General features: G+C 44.7%; 1 protein-coding gene across 3 annotated transcripts in view; it reads right to left on the bottom strand.

The window, feature by feature from the left end:
- Positions 1 to 17,298, bottom strand: part of slc8a3 (solute carrier family 8 member 3) — a 392,649-nt gene that overhangs the window by 82,414 nt on the left and 292,937 nt on the right. For all 3 annotated transcript variants that reach the window (XM_055640820.1, XM_055640817.1, XM_055640818.1), the window contains one exon: positions 16,936 to 16,956. In XM_055640820.1, the coding sequence (XP_055496795.1) occupies positions 16,936 to 16,956 (21 nt within the window). The remainder of the gene's footprint in view (positions 1 to 16,935; positions 16,957 to 17,298) is intronic.

Genomic DNA, 17,298 nt, shown 5'->3' with positions numbered 1-17,298 from the left:
ACACACATTCCCACGTTCCAAAGATGTACAGGTATGTAGGCTTCTGTAAATCGACCTTTATGCGTGAGATAAAACTAGTATATGGCTGATCACTGGTGGGCCGAAGGGCCTGTTTCCACACTGTATTTCCAAACTAAACCAAACTAAAGTAAACATTCAAGTAAGTAGACATATATTTATAATATTGCCCTACTATCATCAATTAGGTGTAACAATCTTGCTAAATACTTCCCAGCAATTCTGAGTTACAAGAGTTTCCCAAAGATAACATTCCCCCATACTGTTCCACTTTGTCATATTTTGGCATTATAATGCATTGTTAATTAGAGTAACCCTAAATATTATTTAGGGAGAGTGTAGCTTGGTCAGGACTTTGAGATGTTTAATGGAGTCATTAATATCCTTCAGGCTGCATTATAGTATTGAGCCTTTCCCATACACCTGCGGTTATATTTTCCACAGCTGTGGTATTGTTGCAGGGAACAATGTTCTAAAACCTATCAGCTTTATCAGTAACAGTCTTTATCAGTGATCATGTGTATCTGATCACACTTATCTGACCAAAGTATCCAGCGCGTGGAAACAATAAATGTACTGATTCATTCACATATACACAGATTACGCAGAACAATGAAGATGGATTTTGGCAGTGCCCCATTTTACTTTCAATGAGAAAGTAATGGATTGAGTGGAAATATATTCTGCAGACAACACTTCCAACTATTTGCGTTTGCTTGTGATCTACTTAGCAGAAAACAAAAATATAAAAGGCGTATTGATAGTCTGACCAACTCAAAGAGCTGCATTCCAAACACAAGCCATAGAAAGAAAGCCTCATTACACTTGAACCAAAGTTTCCTGAGAATACCAAGGGGCAAAACACCTCTCTGAGCATTTAGCAAAATCTGAAACTAAATCTAGCCACATATGTGTAATATAACGGCACAGAAAGATGAGCAGGTGAAAAGAGAAATTCCAAAACTGCCCAAGATCTATAGAGGAGAGACACTGGGAGACTTTAGACTCTATAGATACAGCCGGGAACCAGGCCCTTCTGTCCACTGAATCCACACCAACCAGCAATCACCCGTACACTACCAGTGTCCTACACACTATGGACAATTTACAATTTTACTAAAACCAATTAATCTACAAACCTTTACGTCTTTGGAGTATGGGAGGAAACCGGAGCACCTGGAAGAAACCCTTGTGGTTACAGGGAGAGTGTATAAACTCCATGAAGACTGCACCCACAGTCAGGATCCAGCCCGGGTCTCTGATGCCATAAGGCAGCAACCACTGTGCTGCCCAAACTACCTAACCATAAATTGGGATAATAAGGGAAAGGAAAGGGAGCAATATCTAAAATGGCTGCAAGAGAACCTTGTTATTCTTGGGCTAACGTGGAAAGGAGACACGGCTGGACATAGCACAGGAAGGATTTGGATCAAGTAACCTGAGATGACTGTGGATAAAACAGTATGAAATATGGTCAGGAAGATCTGTCATTGAACAATGGATATTCTTTAAAGAGATCTATTAGGTAACCGGATTTGATTAGGTAGCTGAAGGTAAAGGAACCTCCAGAAGGTAGTGATCATAATATGATCAAATTCAACCTGCAGTTTGAGAGGGGAAAGGTGAAATCAGATATGTCTGCCTCTATCTGTCACCCGTCTCCTCTGTCCCATAGTCCTGCTCTTGCTCCCCCTCCCTCCAAGTGGAACAAGGATAAAGTTCCCCTGATCTTCACCTTTCACCCCACCAGCCTCCGCTGCCAACACATCATCCTCTGACATTTCTGTCACTTCCAACACGATTTCTCCAGCAGCCACATCTTGCCAGCTTCATCCTTTTCCACCTTCTGCAGAGGCCACTCCCTCTGCACCTCCTGGGCTCACTCATCCCTTCCCACCGAAACTATCCTCTCCCCAAGTACTTTCCCCAGCAACTGCAGGAAATGTAGCTCCTGTTTCCATACCTCCTCCCTCGCCTCCATCCAGGGACTCCAGCAATCCTTCCAGGTGAGACAGAGATTCATATGCACCTCCTCTAGCCTCATCTACTGCATCCAGTGTTCCTGATGTGGCCTCCTGTACGTTAGCAAGACCAAACATAGACACGACGCCAGTTTTGCTGAACACGTGCCCGGTCTGCCAAGGCCTACTGATCTCCCGGTTCCTAACCATTTTAACTCCCCTGCCCATTCCTACACCTTCTGACCTGGGCCTCCTCCATTGCCAGAGTGAGATCACATGCAAACTTGAGGAACAGCACCTCATATTCCACGAGTCACTAACAACCCAACGGTATAAACATTAAATTCTCCTATTTTAGGTTTCCTCCTAGTAACTTTCCCCTCCCCCCCCTCTCCTGTGCCACACCTAGGTTCCCACCTATTTCTCCCCTCCCCGTATCCCCTCCCCTACTTTCCTCCCCCTGGCTTCACAATTTACAACGCTTCAACACTCTCACACCTTCTGCTTTTATCTCTGGCCTTTGTTCTAACCATCTGTCTTTCACGATACCCTTTGCCTGTGGGCGCCTGTCTGCCATGCTTTATCCTGCCTCTCCCCTCTTCCAACTAACTTCCCCCCCTCTGTAATGTGCATCTGGAGCAGGCAAGCAAAAACATTGGGAGGCTGTGACTGGCAATTCATCCTGGGTCAACAATAGTTGCCCCAATGTATTTATTCAAGCAGCCGTAGAGTCATACAGCATGGAGCAGGCCCTTCGGCCCAACTTGCCCATGCCGACCCAATGCCTCAAGGTGCGACCGAGATGCCGCAAGGTAAAACCATTTCAAGATGAGGAAGATGGAGAGGAGGATGGAGGGACCCGGTGATGATGGATGCAAGAGCAAGGGTCGGTAAACGAGTGAACCAGGGTCCTGCCTGCCACACCCTCAATGTCAGCTGCGGGATACGACCCAGGGGCACAAAGACTGAAGGTGGGCAGGGAGGAGAGGGACAACGGTTTGCTGGACGATCCAGGCAAAGGCAATGGCTGGGGTTCCTGCAGCAGCCTGGGGCACGCAGAGACCGAGTTCCGCTTCAAGAGATCATCACGCAGATTGGACTGGACCGTGAAAATGGCGCCAAACCTTAGGGCGGCATGATGGCGTAGCGGTAGAGATTCTGCCCTACTGTGCCAAAGACCCAGATTCTATCCTGGCTAGGGGTAGTGTCTGTATGGAGTTTGTACATTCTCCCCGTGACTGCGTGGGTTTTGGCCTGGTGCTCTGGTTTCCTCCCACATTCCAAAGATGTACAGGGTTGTAGGTTAATTGGCTTTGATAAAGATTACAAATTGCCCCTAGTGTGTAGGATAGAGCTAGTGTACTGGAATCACTGTTTTCCGCACAGTATCTCTAAACTAAACTAAAAATCTGGCAACTCTTGCATGTGGCCTCAGTGGACTATTTCAATACACTGGACTGTGCTTAGGTATAGGAATACATTGCTGAACTGTATGCAAGATAATTTCACTGTACATCTGCACAAATGACAATAAATAACCTTTGAGAAATATCAAAATAAAACAGGTTCGCCAATGGAGTGATATTATGTGTCTGAGATTGAGCCTTGAGACTGGAAAGCTCACTCGGTAGCTTTTATTTGGAGGCTTAGGTCTGGAACATCTTTAATCTCCAGCGACATTCATTAGTTTCAGCCACTTTCCCATTAAGCAGCTCTGAGAAATCAATATTTAAAAGGTGAAATGCAATCCCAGGAATTCTGCTCCAAATAATAATTTGTTTGATAGATTACAGTTTGTAATGGTATGTTTAATCACACAACAGGTCACGCAGGTTTATTATGATTTACTGGGTCACTTGAGAGCGGTGTACCAGGCAGTGCTACTCTGGATGAATTCATCATTTTACAATCTGGCGTTATGCAGACATTTTTCAGACTTGTTCATCCACAAAATGATTCCAGGGCTGCACCAATGCCATGCACAGCATACTTGTTTTTGCTGTGAAATAATTTATTACATGGCTATGTTTCCTGCATTGCAGAACCAGGTTAGCGATAAGAACTGCTGATGTGAAAAGGAATGTAAGGTTTAATAATAAAGCGCAAAATCCTTCCGCACACAGCAGTGTCTCTTCACGTCAGAGTAAGGGACAACTGACCTGATACCTAAGGGGATGATCAACAATATTCTCATGGCCAGAAAGCCGTGGTGTGTCCATGGTGTTCCGCCATGTTGGAAAAGTTCACGTGGGAAATCCAAGCCCACTGTTGGGCAGCATGGTGGTACAACGGTAGAGTTGTTGCCTCGCAGCGCCAGAGACCCGGGTTCAATCCTGACAATGGATGCTGTATGTGTGGAGTTTACACATTCTCCCCGTGACTACCTGGGTTTTCTCTGGGTGCTCCGGTTTCCTCCCACATTCAAAAAATGTATAGATTTGTAGGTTAATTGTGTACTGTAAAATTGCCCCTAGTGTGTAGGATTTGAAAATGGAAGAACATAAAGCTCGTGCATGTGTGATCGATAGTTGACGTAGACTCAGTGGGTGGAGGGCCCTGTTTACAGGCTCTATCTCGAAACAAAACTTATTTTTGCTTTAGTTTCTTAGAGGTACAGCACTGAAATAGGCCCTTTGGCCCACTAAGTCCACGCCAACCACCGATCACCCATTCACACTAGTTCTATGTTATCCCACTTCCTCATCCACTTCCTACACACAAGGGTCAATTTACAAAGGACAGTTAACATATAAACACGCACATCTTTGGGATGTGGGAGGAAACTGAAGCACCCAGAGAAAACCCACGCGGTCACAGGGAGAACGTACAAACTCCGTATAAACATCACCTGTGGTCAGGATTGAACCGGGGATCATGACAGAAGCCTCGTCGTGGCGATCCCCGGAAACGACGATACGATGCACTCTGTGACGCGTCGGGCGAACTATTCTGTCAACATGTTCGACGACGACAGAAGCCAACAGTGAGCTATACGTCTTGTGACACACGAGCCAACAGGGATCAAATCCAGGTCTCTGGTGCTGTCAGGCAGTAACTAATTTATCAGGCAGCAACTCTGATGAGAGGTAATTGACCTTTAACTGTAACTCTGGTTCTGCCTCCACAGATGCTGCCTGACCTGGTGACTATTTTACCCTTGGTTTTTAGTTTACGATATGTACATATTGTAGTCACCAACATCCATCCCTCCACAATCTCACCAGCTTCCACCCCTCCCCCAAGAATTGGGCACCCCCTTTTTCTAGCAGCCCAGAACTTGACAAAGATCCTACAAGATCCTGCAATGAAAAGTTATTAAAGTGAAGGGATCATCATATTGCCTAATCTTAATTTTACTTCAGTTTAGCTTATTGCCACATGTACTGAGGTACTGTGAAAAGCTTTTGTTGCATGCTAACCAGTCAGGGAAGACTATACATGATTACAATCGAGCCATCTACAGTGTACAGATAAAGGGAATAACATTTAGTGCATGATAAAGTCAAGTAAGGTCTGATTAAAGATAGTTTGTGAATCAACAAGGAGGTAGATAGTAGCTCAGGACTGCTCTCTAGCTGTTGGTAGGTTGGTTCAGTTGCCTGATAATAGCTGGGGAGGAACTGTCCCTGAAGCTAAAGGTGTGAGTATTCACACTTCTATACTTCTGGTGTGTAGAAGAGGGGAGAAGAGAGAGTGGCCGGGGTGCAACTCATCCTTGATCATGCTGGTGCGGACTCGTTGGGCCGAAGGGCCTGTTTCCGTGTTGTATTTAGTTTAGTTTAGTTTAGAGATACAGCGCAGGAACAGCGATCCCCGCACATTAACACCATCCTACATACATTAGGGACAATTTTATATTTATACCAAGCCAATTAACCTACAAACCTGTACGTATTTGGAGTGTGGGAGTAAACCGAAGATCTCGGAGTAAACCCACACAGGTCACGGGCAGAACGTACAAACTCCGAACAGACAGCACCTGTAGTCGGGATCGAACCCAGGTCTCTGGCGCTCTAACGCTGTAAGGCAGCAACTCTACCACTGCGCCACAGTGCCGACCAATTTCTAAACTAAACAAAAGTATTGCTTTGCAATAGTCACCCTCGTCACCCTCTGGAGTAAATTGACTTTCAGGCCAGCATCCTGTGTCTGTGCAGATAAACACATTGCGCCTTGCTCTGATGCTTTTGATGTTCAATCTGGAAGAGACCCCGAGGTCACCCCTGTCATTGTCCATCATCTTGCACTTCTGATTGCTTGCTTTCACCAAAGACAAATGCAGTAGTCGACTTTCCCCCGGTCAGGAAGACTGAAATGAAGAAGCTACTATGTCTGAAGAAGGGTCTCGACTCGAAACGTCAGCCATTTCTTCTTTCCAGAGATGCTGCCTGTCCCGCTGAGTTACACCAGCTTTTTGTGTCTATCTTAAGCTAATATGTTTACTTCCCTGGGTTACAAATCATTAAGAAGCCTACAGGTTCCTCGCTCCCACAAGTGCTTTGGAAATTAGACCTTCGGCACAGAAACGTTAATAATTAGAGCGTATAAAAAAGGATTTAGATTTAATATATGCTGCCTGAGATGATTGTATGAATGGGTAATTATAGGTAATCTGCATGTGGCAAATTGGTTTTTAATCTGTTGTGAGGATGATCAGATCTATTAAATACTGGAAGGATGGAAATTTATTTGAGAATTCAGAGACTGATAATCATTTTAAGCTAAAATAGGCACAAAGTGCAGGAGTAACTCAGCGGGTCAGGCAGCATCTCTGGAGGATAAGCATAGGTGAGGTTTCGGGTGAGAAGGGTCTGAAGAATAATAATAACTTTATTTATAAATAATAACTTTATTCATAAAGCACTTTAAACAACTGCAGTTGCCACAAAGTGCTGTACATGAGAACTCATGGACAAGAAGTTATTACAAACCATTAAAAACCGTAAAACAAAGGACTATAAAACAGTAAAAATTAAAATACATTAAAAGCACTAAAAACAGGAGCAATGTCTCAGCCAGTGTCGAAAGCCAGAGAATAAAAATGAGTTTTTAGGGTGGATTTGAAGATGGACAGTGAGGGGGCCTGTCTGATGTGCAACGGCAAGGTGTTCCAGAGTGCCGGAGCAGCAACAGAAAAGGCTCTATCCCCTCTGAGCTTCCGCTTAGACCTTGGTACCTCAAGGAGCAGCTGATCAGCTGACCTGAGGCACCGGGCAGGAGCGTATGGGTGGAGCAGCTCAGAGAGGTAAGGCGGGGCGAGCCCATTCGACGATTTAAAAACAAATAAAATAATTTTAAAATGAACTCGAAAGTGCACTGGGAGCCAGTGAAGGGAGGCCAAAATTGGCGTAATGTGCTCCCTCTTTCGAGTTCCGGTTAAGAGGCATTTTGAACAAGCTGGAGACGAGCCAATGAAGATCATGCAACTCCAGAGTAATGTGCGTTACAGTAATCCAGCCTAGATGTAATAAAGGCATGGATTACTGTTTCAAAATGCTGCCGCTCGAGAATGGGCTTCACCTTTGCCAGCTTCCTTAGGTGAAAGAAGCTGGACTTAACCACCGCGCCTATTTGTTTATCTAGTTTAAAATCACCGTCCATCCTAAAACCCAGGTTTAAAACTGTTGGCTTTACGGACAATGCCAGTGGATCCCAACCCTAAACGTCACCTACCATAACAATACCAAAGATGGACACAAAGTGCTGGAGTAACTCAGCAGGCCAGGCAGCATCTCTGGAGGAAAAGGATAGATGACGTTTCGGGTTGGGATCCTTATTCAGATCCTTCTTCACCCGAAACATCACCCATCCTTTTCCTCCAGAGACGCTGCCTGACCTGCTGAGTTACTCCAGCACTTTGTGTCCATCTTTGGTGTAAACCAGCATCTGCAATTCATTGTTTTACGATGTTGAGTTGTATTTATTTTATGGTCTGCAACATGTGGTCCAATCATCACAACGCTCCAATTATTCCTCAGATTCATTCAGCACCTGATGTATTTTGCCACAGGTACAAACAAAGTCTATCAACTATTTATATTCCAGATGTGGTATGCAAATCAGGGTGCTAAAAAAGGATCAGGATCCCAATTTCCTAAGAATCATATGTGTAAGAAGGAACTGCAGATGGTGGTTTACTTTGAAGATAGACACAAATTGCTGGAGTAACTCAGGCAGTATCTCTGGATAAAAAAGAATGAGTGACGTTTCGGGTCGAGACCCTTCTTCAGACTGAGAGTCAGGGGAGAGGAAAACAAAATGGGGAAAGGTGGACGGCGCGACTCACGTCGCAGCGGCCTCTGCAGTCCGTCTGTCTTTTTATTGTTTTTTGTCTCGTTTGAATGTAGTTTTTATTTTATTTTTTTGTGTATGTGTGTGTGTGTGGGGGTGGGGGAAACTTTTAAAACCTATCCCCTGCACGGAGAACCCGGCCTTTTCTCTGTCGGGTCTCCGTTGTCATTGGGTTGCAACGTGGAGCGGCCTCCAGCAGGAACGACCTGGGGCTCCAGTCACGGAGCCTGCTGACCTGCTCACCATCGTGTAGCTGGCCGAGTTCGGAGCGGGTGGAGCTGTGGTGGCGCGCGGCTGCGACCTGACCCCGGAGATTCGGAGGCTTACCGCAGGTCTGGTGGACAGTAACACCGGGAGCCCGCGGGTCCCTGCTGGGAGACCGCTTTTCAGGGCTTCCGCAACGGTGACTTCACCCGCCCGAGTTGCGGGGTTGAAGAGTGCCTGGAGCGGGGCTTTACATCATCGCCCGGTGCGGCTTGGAATGGCTGCGGGACTTTGCTAGCGCCCGCCGGGGGCTCCAACAACAAGACCCGGAGCAGGGCCTTGCATCACCCGGCGCGGCGTTAATGGCCGCGGGACAATTGCCATCGCCCGCCGGGGGCTTTGACTGACATCGGGAGGGGAATGGGGAGTGCAGGGGAGTGATAAGTTTTTGCCTTATCCATCACAGCGCATCTCCTCCTCGCTGTGATGGATGTCTGTGTAAATTGTGTCGTGTCTTGGTTCTTTCTTGTGTGTATGACTGCAGAAACAACATTTCGTTTGAACCTCAATGGGGTTCAAATGACAAATAAATTGTATTGTATTGTATTGTATTGTATTGTATTGTACATAGAACATATAAGGTGTGAAAAGAATGCTGTCTGGATTAGAGGGTATTAACTGTAAGGAGAGGTTGGACAAACGTGGATTATTTTCTCTAGAGTGTTGGAGGCTGAAGGGAGACCTCATGGAAGAATATCACGTTATGAAAGGCATAGATGAGGTAGACACTCAGACCTTCTTCCCAATATGAAGCTGTCAAAGATTTGATGACGCGATGAGAGTTTCTGCCTAAACCACACTTAGGTCTGAAGAAAGGTCTTGACCCGAAACGTCACCCATTCCTTCTCTCCAGAGTTGTGACCTATTTTGCTGAGTTACACTAGCATTTTGTGTCTATCACCCAAGCCCATTCTTAGGATTTTACCCAAAATGGCACGGCTGGAGAGAGATTACAATTAAATCAGTGCATGGCATTATTTTACATCGGGCGCTCAAGCAACTGTGTAGGAAGGAACTGCAGATGCCGGTTTAAACTGAAGGTAGACACAAAAAATTGAGTAATTCAGCGGGACGGGCAGCAAAATCATTGTCTATGAGGACTGCTGGAGCTCACTAGTCTTCCATTCTGCAAATGTAGACAACAGCAAACAGCTGTCTGGGCCTATCCCTCATCATCCCACTAGCATAAAGTACTGGTCTGCATCAGTAGCACACACCAGAAGCCCAGCCTTAATCACGGGGCGAGTTGCAACCAAAACTAAATTTGGTCCATCTGAACAGTTCTATCCACATCCCTACTTGGCAAATAATGCAACCACGATGGAGACATCACCCCTCCACTGGCTTGTGAAATACTGAACACTAAACCAGAACCACTTCATCCAATTGTTTAGATTGTTCAGGGCAGCAGAGTGGCACAGTGTATAGAGCTGCTGTCTTACAGAGACCTGGGTTCAATCCTCACTGCGGGTGCTGTCTGTATGGAGTTTGTACGTTCTCCCTGTACCTACGTGGGTTTTCCTTGGGTGCTCCGGTTTCCTCCCACACTCCAAAGATGTGCAGGTCTGTAGGTTAATTGGCTTTGGTGAAAATTGTAAATTAGCCCTAGAGTGTAGGATAGGGCTAGTGTACGAGGATCACTGGTCAGCACAGACTAGGTGGGCCTAAGGGCCTGTTGCCACATTGTAACTCTAAATTAAAATACTAAAACCAAAATTACAGCAATAAATTTCACACAAGGTGTCCCTGTTGGGTGAAGCGTTGAAACAAAATGCACTACGGTGGTTTGAAATGTTAAATGCCACGCGTCATGTTTTAACCTCCACTTATTACAATCCCTGACGTTTTGTTTTCAACAAAGCCAAAGCACTGGCAGAAGTCAGTAACAAGAGGGAAGGGAGTTTACCTGAACTGCAGGTAGTGTTGTAAAAACATGAATAGTGTATTGAAACATGTCAAGACAAACTGTGCTGGACTTGGCCAGTATCATAGTTTCATAAGGCGTGCAAACAGGCCCTTCGGCCCAACTTGCCCACACCAACCAACATGCCCCATCTACACTAGTCCCTCCTGCCTGCACTTGGCCTATATCTCTCTCAACCTATCCTATCCATGTACCCGTCTAAATGTTGCGTAAACATTGTGATAGTACCTGCCTCAACTACCTCTTCTGGCAGCTCGTTCCATACACCACTACCTTTTGCGTGAAAAAGCTGCCACTTGGGTTCCGATTAAATCTCCCCCCCCCATCACCTTAAACCTATGCTGTCTGGTTCTCGATTCCCCTACTCTGGATAAAAGTCTCTATGCATTTACCCTATCAATCAGTGGTTCTAAATGAAGCTGCTAGCATTCAACCATTCAGTCTGAAATAAGCCTGGGCACTGGTCCCATCCACACTGCATCTGAAATTTGTTGATGGATTCAGGGAAGCCCATCTATCACCATACTTGATCACTGCACTCCACATGTCTCAAGCTGGTGGGGCCCACCTGGCTGGGATTTCCTGCCGCTGGATTCCAAGCTTGGTGCCTAGGACCAAATGGAGGCCAAGTTTATCTCCCGTAATTCTGGCACTGTTTAATTATTCCTGGCTATTTTCATTGGTACACGGACAAGTACATGGATAGGAAAGGTTTAGAGGGAAATGGGCCAAATGCAGGCAGGTAGGATGAGTGTAAACGAGTCAGCAAGTTGGGTCGAAGGCCTGTATCCATGCTGTGTGACTGATTCTCTGTGTTAACACTGGGTTAAAATGTGTTCAGTATTTTGTTTGATGACCTCAAAATTATTGTTTTAGTGTCAGAGACATTTAAGTGAAATTACAGCTTTGACAGGAGACAAAGCTTTCCTCCTGTTCCACCTCCTGTTAGAGCTTGTCAGGGTACTCCAGGGCATGAGGTTTCTGCACTATGCCATCTCTGGCCTTATTGTCAGTGGGGATACACTGGCGGACTCTATGATGTGGAGCGAGTGTGAGGTTGGCTCTTCACATCCAAGATCAAGTATGTGCAGGATTAGGAAGGCAGATCAATTGACTCAGTCTCACACCACTGAAAAGATGCCATGTACTGTTCGTATAGTAAACTTCTTCAACAGAAAGCTAACGTGGAGAGTAGGTTTATGTTTACTCTAAGAATCGGGTCCTGCCTTCCCTCTGTAATCCCTTTCAGCTCTATAAACATACATATGTGAGCGTTTGACGGCACTAGGCCTGTAGATGCTAGAGTTTAGAAGGATGAGGGGAAGCCTCTTTGAAACTTACCGAATAGTTAAAGGCTTGGATAGAATGGATGTGGAGAGGATATTTCGACTAGTGGGAGAGTCTAAGACCTAAGGGCATAGCCTCAGAATTAATTCACGTTCCTTTAGGGCCGAGATGAGGTGGAATTTTATTAGTCTAGGGTGGTGAATTTCTGGAATTCTTTGCCACAGAAGGCTGCGGAGGCCAAGTCAATGGATATTTCTAAGGCAGAGATAGATAGATTCTTGATTAGTATGGGTGTCAAGGGTTATGGGGAGAAAGCAGGAGAATGGGGTTAGGAGGGAGAAATAGATCAGCCATCATTGAATGGCGGAGAAGACTTGATGGGCCGAATTGCCTAAATCTGCTCCTATCACTTACATACAACATACAAAATTCCACAATATTCCTATTTAAGCCACTCATGCACTTCTGCTTTTTTGGTACAAGTTTCAAAGTCTGGATTTCCTTCTCCAATTCTCCCCCTCTCTCCTCCTTTAGGTTGTTCTTTAAATTTTACCTTTTTGACAAGACTTTTGGGCATCTATATCCATCTATGGCTCCATTATATTCCACTAAAATGCCATAGGATTTTTTAAATATTAAAGGTGCTATTTAATTGCAATTTTTCCCATAAATTTAATTAACATTATTAATTATTTCATTCAACGATTCAAGCAATACTTTCAAAATTCTTAAAGTTAGGTTAATTATTTTTGATCTATGAAGCCAAATGCAATGTTATTACCTATATCATTAACATATTTCTATACCATGTAGCCCCATTATTGTTCTAACCAAAGTTGAAAACGTGTTTTACAGATAACATATCCTTTCCCTATCAACTCCAATTAATAAATGGGCAAAAACTATTTCATAAGGATTATTCATGAGAGTAAGTCGTTCAGAGGGTGGTGGGTGTATGGAAATAGCTGCCAGAGAGGTAGTTGAGGCAGGTACTATAACTACATTTGAAAAACATTTGGACACGTACATGGATAGGAAAGGTTTAGAGGGACATGGGCCAAATGTGGTCATAGAAACACAGAACATAGAAAATAGGTGCATGAGTAGGCCATTCGGCCCTTCGAGCCTGCACCGCCATTCGATATGATCATGGCTGATCATCCAACTCAGTATCCCATCCCTGCCTTCTCTCCATACCCCCTGATCCCTTTAGCCACAAGGGCCACATCTAACTCCTTCTTAAATATAGCCAATGAACTGGCCTCAACTACCTTCTGTGACAGAGAATTCCACAGATTCACCACTCAAATAGGACTTGCTTTGTCGGCAGGGACGAGTTGGGCTGAAGGGCCCATTTCAATGCTGTATGCTCTAAAGGTCAAGCAGATCATTCCTTCTGCGGAAGGAATGGGCAGGTGATATATCCACTTTGGACCCTTCTTCAGACTGATTCAGAATAGTCCAGTATTTTGCTCAAGATCTGCAGTTCCTTGTGTCTCCACTGCTAGGTTAATGTTGGATCAGAAAATGTATAAAATCCATGGAAAATCTGGCATAAACTGGGAGATTAGATTTGACAAAATTTCATAGATGGGAGGTTTTTCCTATATATTTACTTAGAAATATATATAAAATTCCACTAATTTCTTAAAGCATTTCCCTCATATATTACAAATACAAAGTTAGTTTTCCCTCTGTCAGTATTGGAGCATCCAAAGAAGGTGAATGTGATGAAGCCTGCAGTTGGTGCCCTGCGTAAGTCCACAACGGATGGTGTTGGAAGATGCTGGCAGGCAAATGACCATTGAATGTACCAAAGTTTACTTTAGTTTAATTTAGTTTCGAGATAAAACGTAGAAACAGGCCCTTCGGCCCACTGTATCCATGCCGACCAGCAATCCCCGCATACTAACTATCCTACACACACTAGGGACAAATTACAATTTTATCACGCTACAACCTACAAACCTGTAAATCTTTGGAGTGAGGGAGGAAGCTGGAGCAACCGGTGAAAACCCACTAGTCACGGGGAGGACGTACAAACTCCGTACAGACAGCACCCGTAGTCATGATCGATCCTGGGTCTCTGACGCTGTAAGGCAGCAAATCTACCGCTGCGTCACCGTGCAGCCCCACCACCTGCTATAGTTTATGCAGAGGTTCTGTGCGCTCCCGATGTTGGTGCTTTAGATTTTCTGCAGCATCCTGTATGCCTTCTCTTCAGTTTGAGCAGTCTTGGGCCAGTGATTCTAAAGAGTTGTGGATTATTTCCCAGTGCATGGGATCAACCCCAGGGCAAAGGCTGACATTAATAACAACATTCGCTATCCTTTCAATGCACCAGCGCATCCTTTCATTAATTGAGGATATGAAAGGAAGCTCATGTAGGATTTGATGTGTTTCATTATCTGAAAGCTTTGACCTCTTTTAACCTCCAGTTTCAAAGGAAGCAAAAGACCAACAGCTAGCAATGCTTGTGATCTCAGAAATTTAAAGACAGAGTAAATACTGCCGCATGCGCTGAGGATTTATCGTGCAGACCAATTCAGACTTTAGGCTTTAGAGATACAGCGTGAAAACAGGCCCTATGGGCCCACTGAGTCTGCATCGACCAGCGATCACCCCATACACAAGCACTATCCTACACACTAGGGACAATTTACAATTTACAGAAGCCAATTAACCTAGAGACCTGTACGTTTTTGGAGTGTGGGAGGAAACCGGAGCAGCCGGAGAAAACTGGGGCGGTCACAGAGAGAACGTAAAACCCTGACAGGCGGTACCTGTAGTCAGGATCAAACCCGAGTGTCTGGTGTGTAAGGCAGCAACTCCACTGCTGCGTCACTGTGCTGCCTCAATGCTCCCTACTGCGTTAGAGCCAAGTGGTAGAGGGTGGCACGGTGGCACAGCAGTAGAGTTGCTGCCTCACTGAGCCCGAAACCCGGGTTCGATCCTGACTTGGGGCGCTGTCTGTCAGGAGTTTGCACGTTCTTCTACCCTTGGCCTGCGTGGGTTTTCTCCAGGTGCCCCAGATTCCTCCCACACTCCAAAGACGTACAGGTTTGTAGGCTAATTGGCTTCGGTAAAAAAAATTGTAGATTGTCCCTCGTGTTTAGGATTGTGTTAGTGTGTGCGGATCGCGGGGCGGCACGGACTTGGTGGGCTGAAGGGCTTGTTTCCGCGCTGTATCTCTAAAACTTAAAACTAAAAAAGAGGTCTTATTTAGAATGCAGAATAATGCAGCACAGAATCAGGTCCTTTGTCCCACTATGTTTACACCAACCATGATGCCAGTCTAAACTAATCCCATTTGCCTGCATATAGTCCATATCCCTCTATTCCTGTGTAGGGAGGATCTGCAGATGCTGGTGTACATCAAAGATAGGCACAAAATGCTGGAGTAACTCAGCAGGGCAGGCATCATCTCTGGATATAAGCATTGGGTGACGTTGAAGGGTCTTGACCCAAAACGTCATCCATTCCTTCTCTCCAGAGATACTGCCTGTCCCGCTGAGTTACTCCAGCATTTTGTGTCTATCTTCCCTCTATTCCCTGTTTGATCATATGTCTGTATAAATGCCTCTTAAACATTGCTATCGTAACTGCTTCTACCGCCTCCCCGGCAGCATATTCCAGTTACTTTTGTAAAAACACTTGCCTCCTTCGTCACCTTTCAATTCTCCCCCTCTGTACTTAAATCTATGCCCTCCAGCATTAGCCCTTTCCACTGTGGAAGAGAAGACTCTTACTATCTACCTTGTATACATCTAATTTTATATACTGCTATTAGATTTTGGTTTTCTTTGCTTGCACTCTCTTGTTATTGATTAATTGCTATGGGAACATATTCCATATTCTTTGAATCACTGAATCATGCAGCATGGACAGAGAAATCCAGCCAGATCTCCGAATGTGTTGGCAGTTCAACCCACTCTTGTTCTTCCTCTAATAGTTATTTTTGAAGTATGTATCCAAGATTAATCTCAAAACAAATACTCTATGTTTCCAACATCCAGTGTTTTCCAGATCATGAATCTCTGCACTTAGTTTATATCGCCCCCTCATCACTTCTCCTTTCAAGGTACATTGTTTCCTCAAGCAATTGAATTAAAAGTACCTATTTACCTTTCCACTTCTGTCTATCTCCCTTGCCTTTGTGTGGAGAAATGTCTCATTCCCCACTTCCCAAACTTCACTTCTTCACTTTCATTTTCCCTTCCCAGCTCAGTGAACACTCAAGAACACAAGGAAATGGGAGAAGGAGTAGGTCACCCCACCTCTCTAGCTTGCCCCACCATTCAATATGATCATGGCTGATCTATACCTGCCTCAACACCCCAGTTGCCATGGGTCGTCAATTCCCTGTCCTTTCAAAGATTTATCTGCCCCGACTTTAAATACTTCCAACGACCTAATCTCTGTACCCTTCTGGAATTTCAGAGATTCACCACGAGAAATTGCTATACACGGCCATTTTAAAATTCAGGCCCCTTATTATATAAGGTGATTATATTCCCTCGTCCGAAAGGGGCTACGAAGCTGATTCCACACACTGTCTGAGCTGTAGGTTTGCCCGGTGTTCCTCACATTCAGGGTGGCATGAAGCAAGAAGTCAAAATCCATTTTATGGAATTGGCTGGTACCATGAGCATTGGAGGCTTTCAGAATGCTGTCCAATATAGTTCATTTAGGATAGTTGAACAAGAGAATATGTTTTGAACTCAGCTTCTCTCTAAATTGGCATTTCATGCTCGGGTGAAACTGCTCTGAACTGTGTAATGCATGCACCAGAGCAAGTGCACAGAAATACTGGCTTAGAGATCGCACAGTGTAAAATTGCATACAATTGTTTAACAAACAGCAAAGGAAATAGGCATTTCCAAATTCATGGTTAACTGACCAATGAACACTTTGACTGAATTATTATGATGTATACCAATTATTCAGTGATGCATTTGTAATCACTATCACCAACATGTAAAACACATAAATGCAATTTGCGAGCAGTTTTCCCTCTGTCTCCTGTCAGCTGGAGTCACACAGGAAAATATTGAGGACATGGGTACAAAGAGGGGTGGGTGTACGACAGTGGAGTGATGGGTGTATGGGACAAGCTGCCGGAGGAGGCAGGGACAATCGCAACATTTAAGAACACTTATACAGGTACATGGAGAAGATTAGGTTGCTTACCTTGATGTGCCAACAAGAAAGCTGTGGAGAAAGAGAGGAAAAGAGAAAAATAATCAAATCTCAGAAACAAATAAGAGCATCTTTCCATTCTGCATTGGAACATTAGAGGTGTTCTGCAGCTCGCAATCACTCATTACTTTCCCCTGATTTGAAATATTTGACATTTTGATACATTTTTTCACAAGGTCATAAGTGATAGCAGATTAGGCAATTTGGCCTATCAAGTGTGTTCCACCATTCAATCATGGCTGATCTATCCATCCCTCCTAACCCCATTCTCCTGCCTTCGTCCCATAACTCCCGATACTCGTACGAATCAAGAATTTATCTATCTCTGCCTTAAAAATATCCATTGACTTCCAC

This window comes from Leucoraja erinacea, chromosome 9, assembly GCF_028641065.1.
Source record: "Leucoraja erinacea ecotype New England chromosome 9, Leri_hhj_1, whole genome shotgun sequence".
Lineage (NCBI taxonomy): Eukaryota > Metazoa > Chordata > Chondrichthyes > Rajiformes > Rajidae > Leucoraja > Leucoraja erinaceus.
The sequence above is the reverse complement of the archived record's forward strand: the minus strand, read 5'-3'. Positions and strand labels throughout refer to the sequence as shown.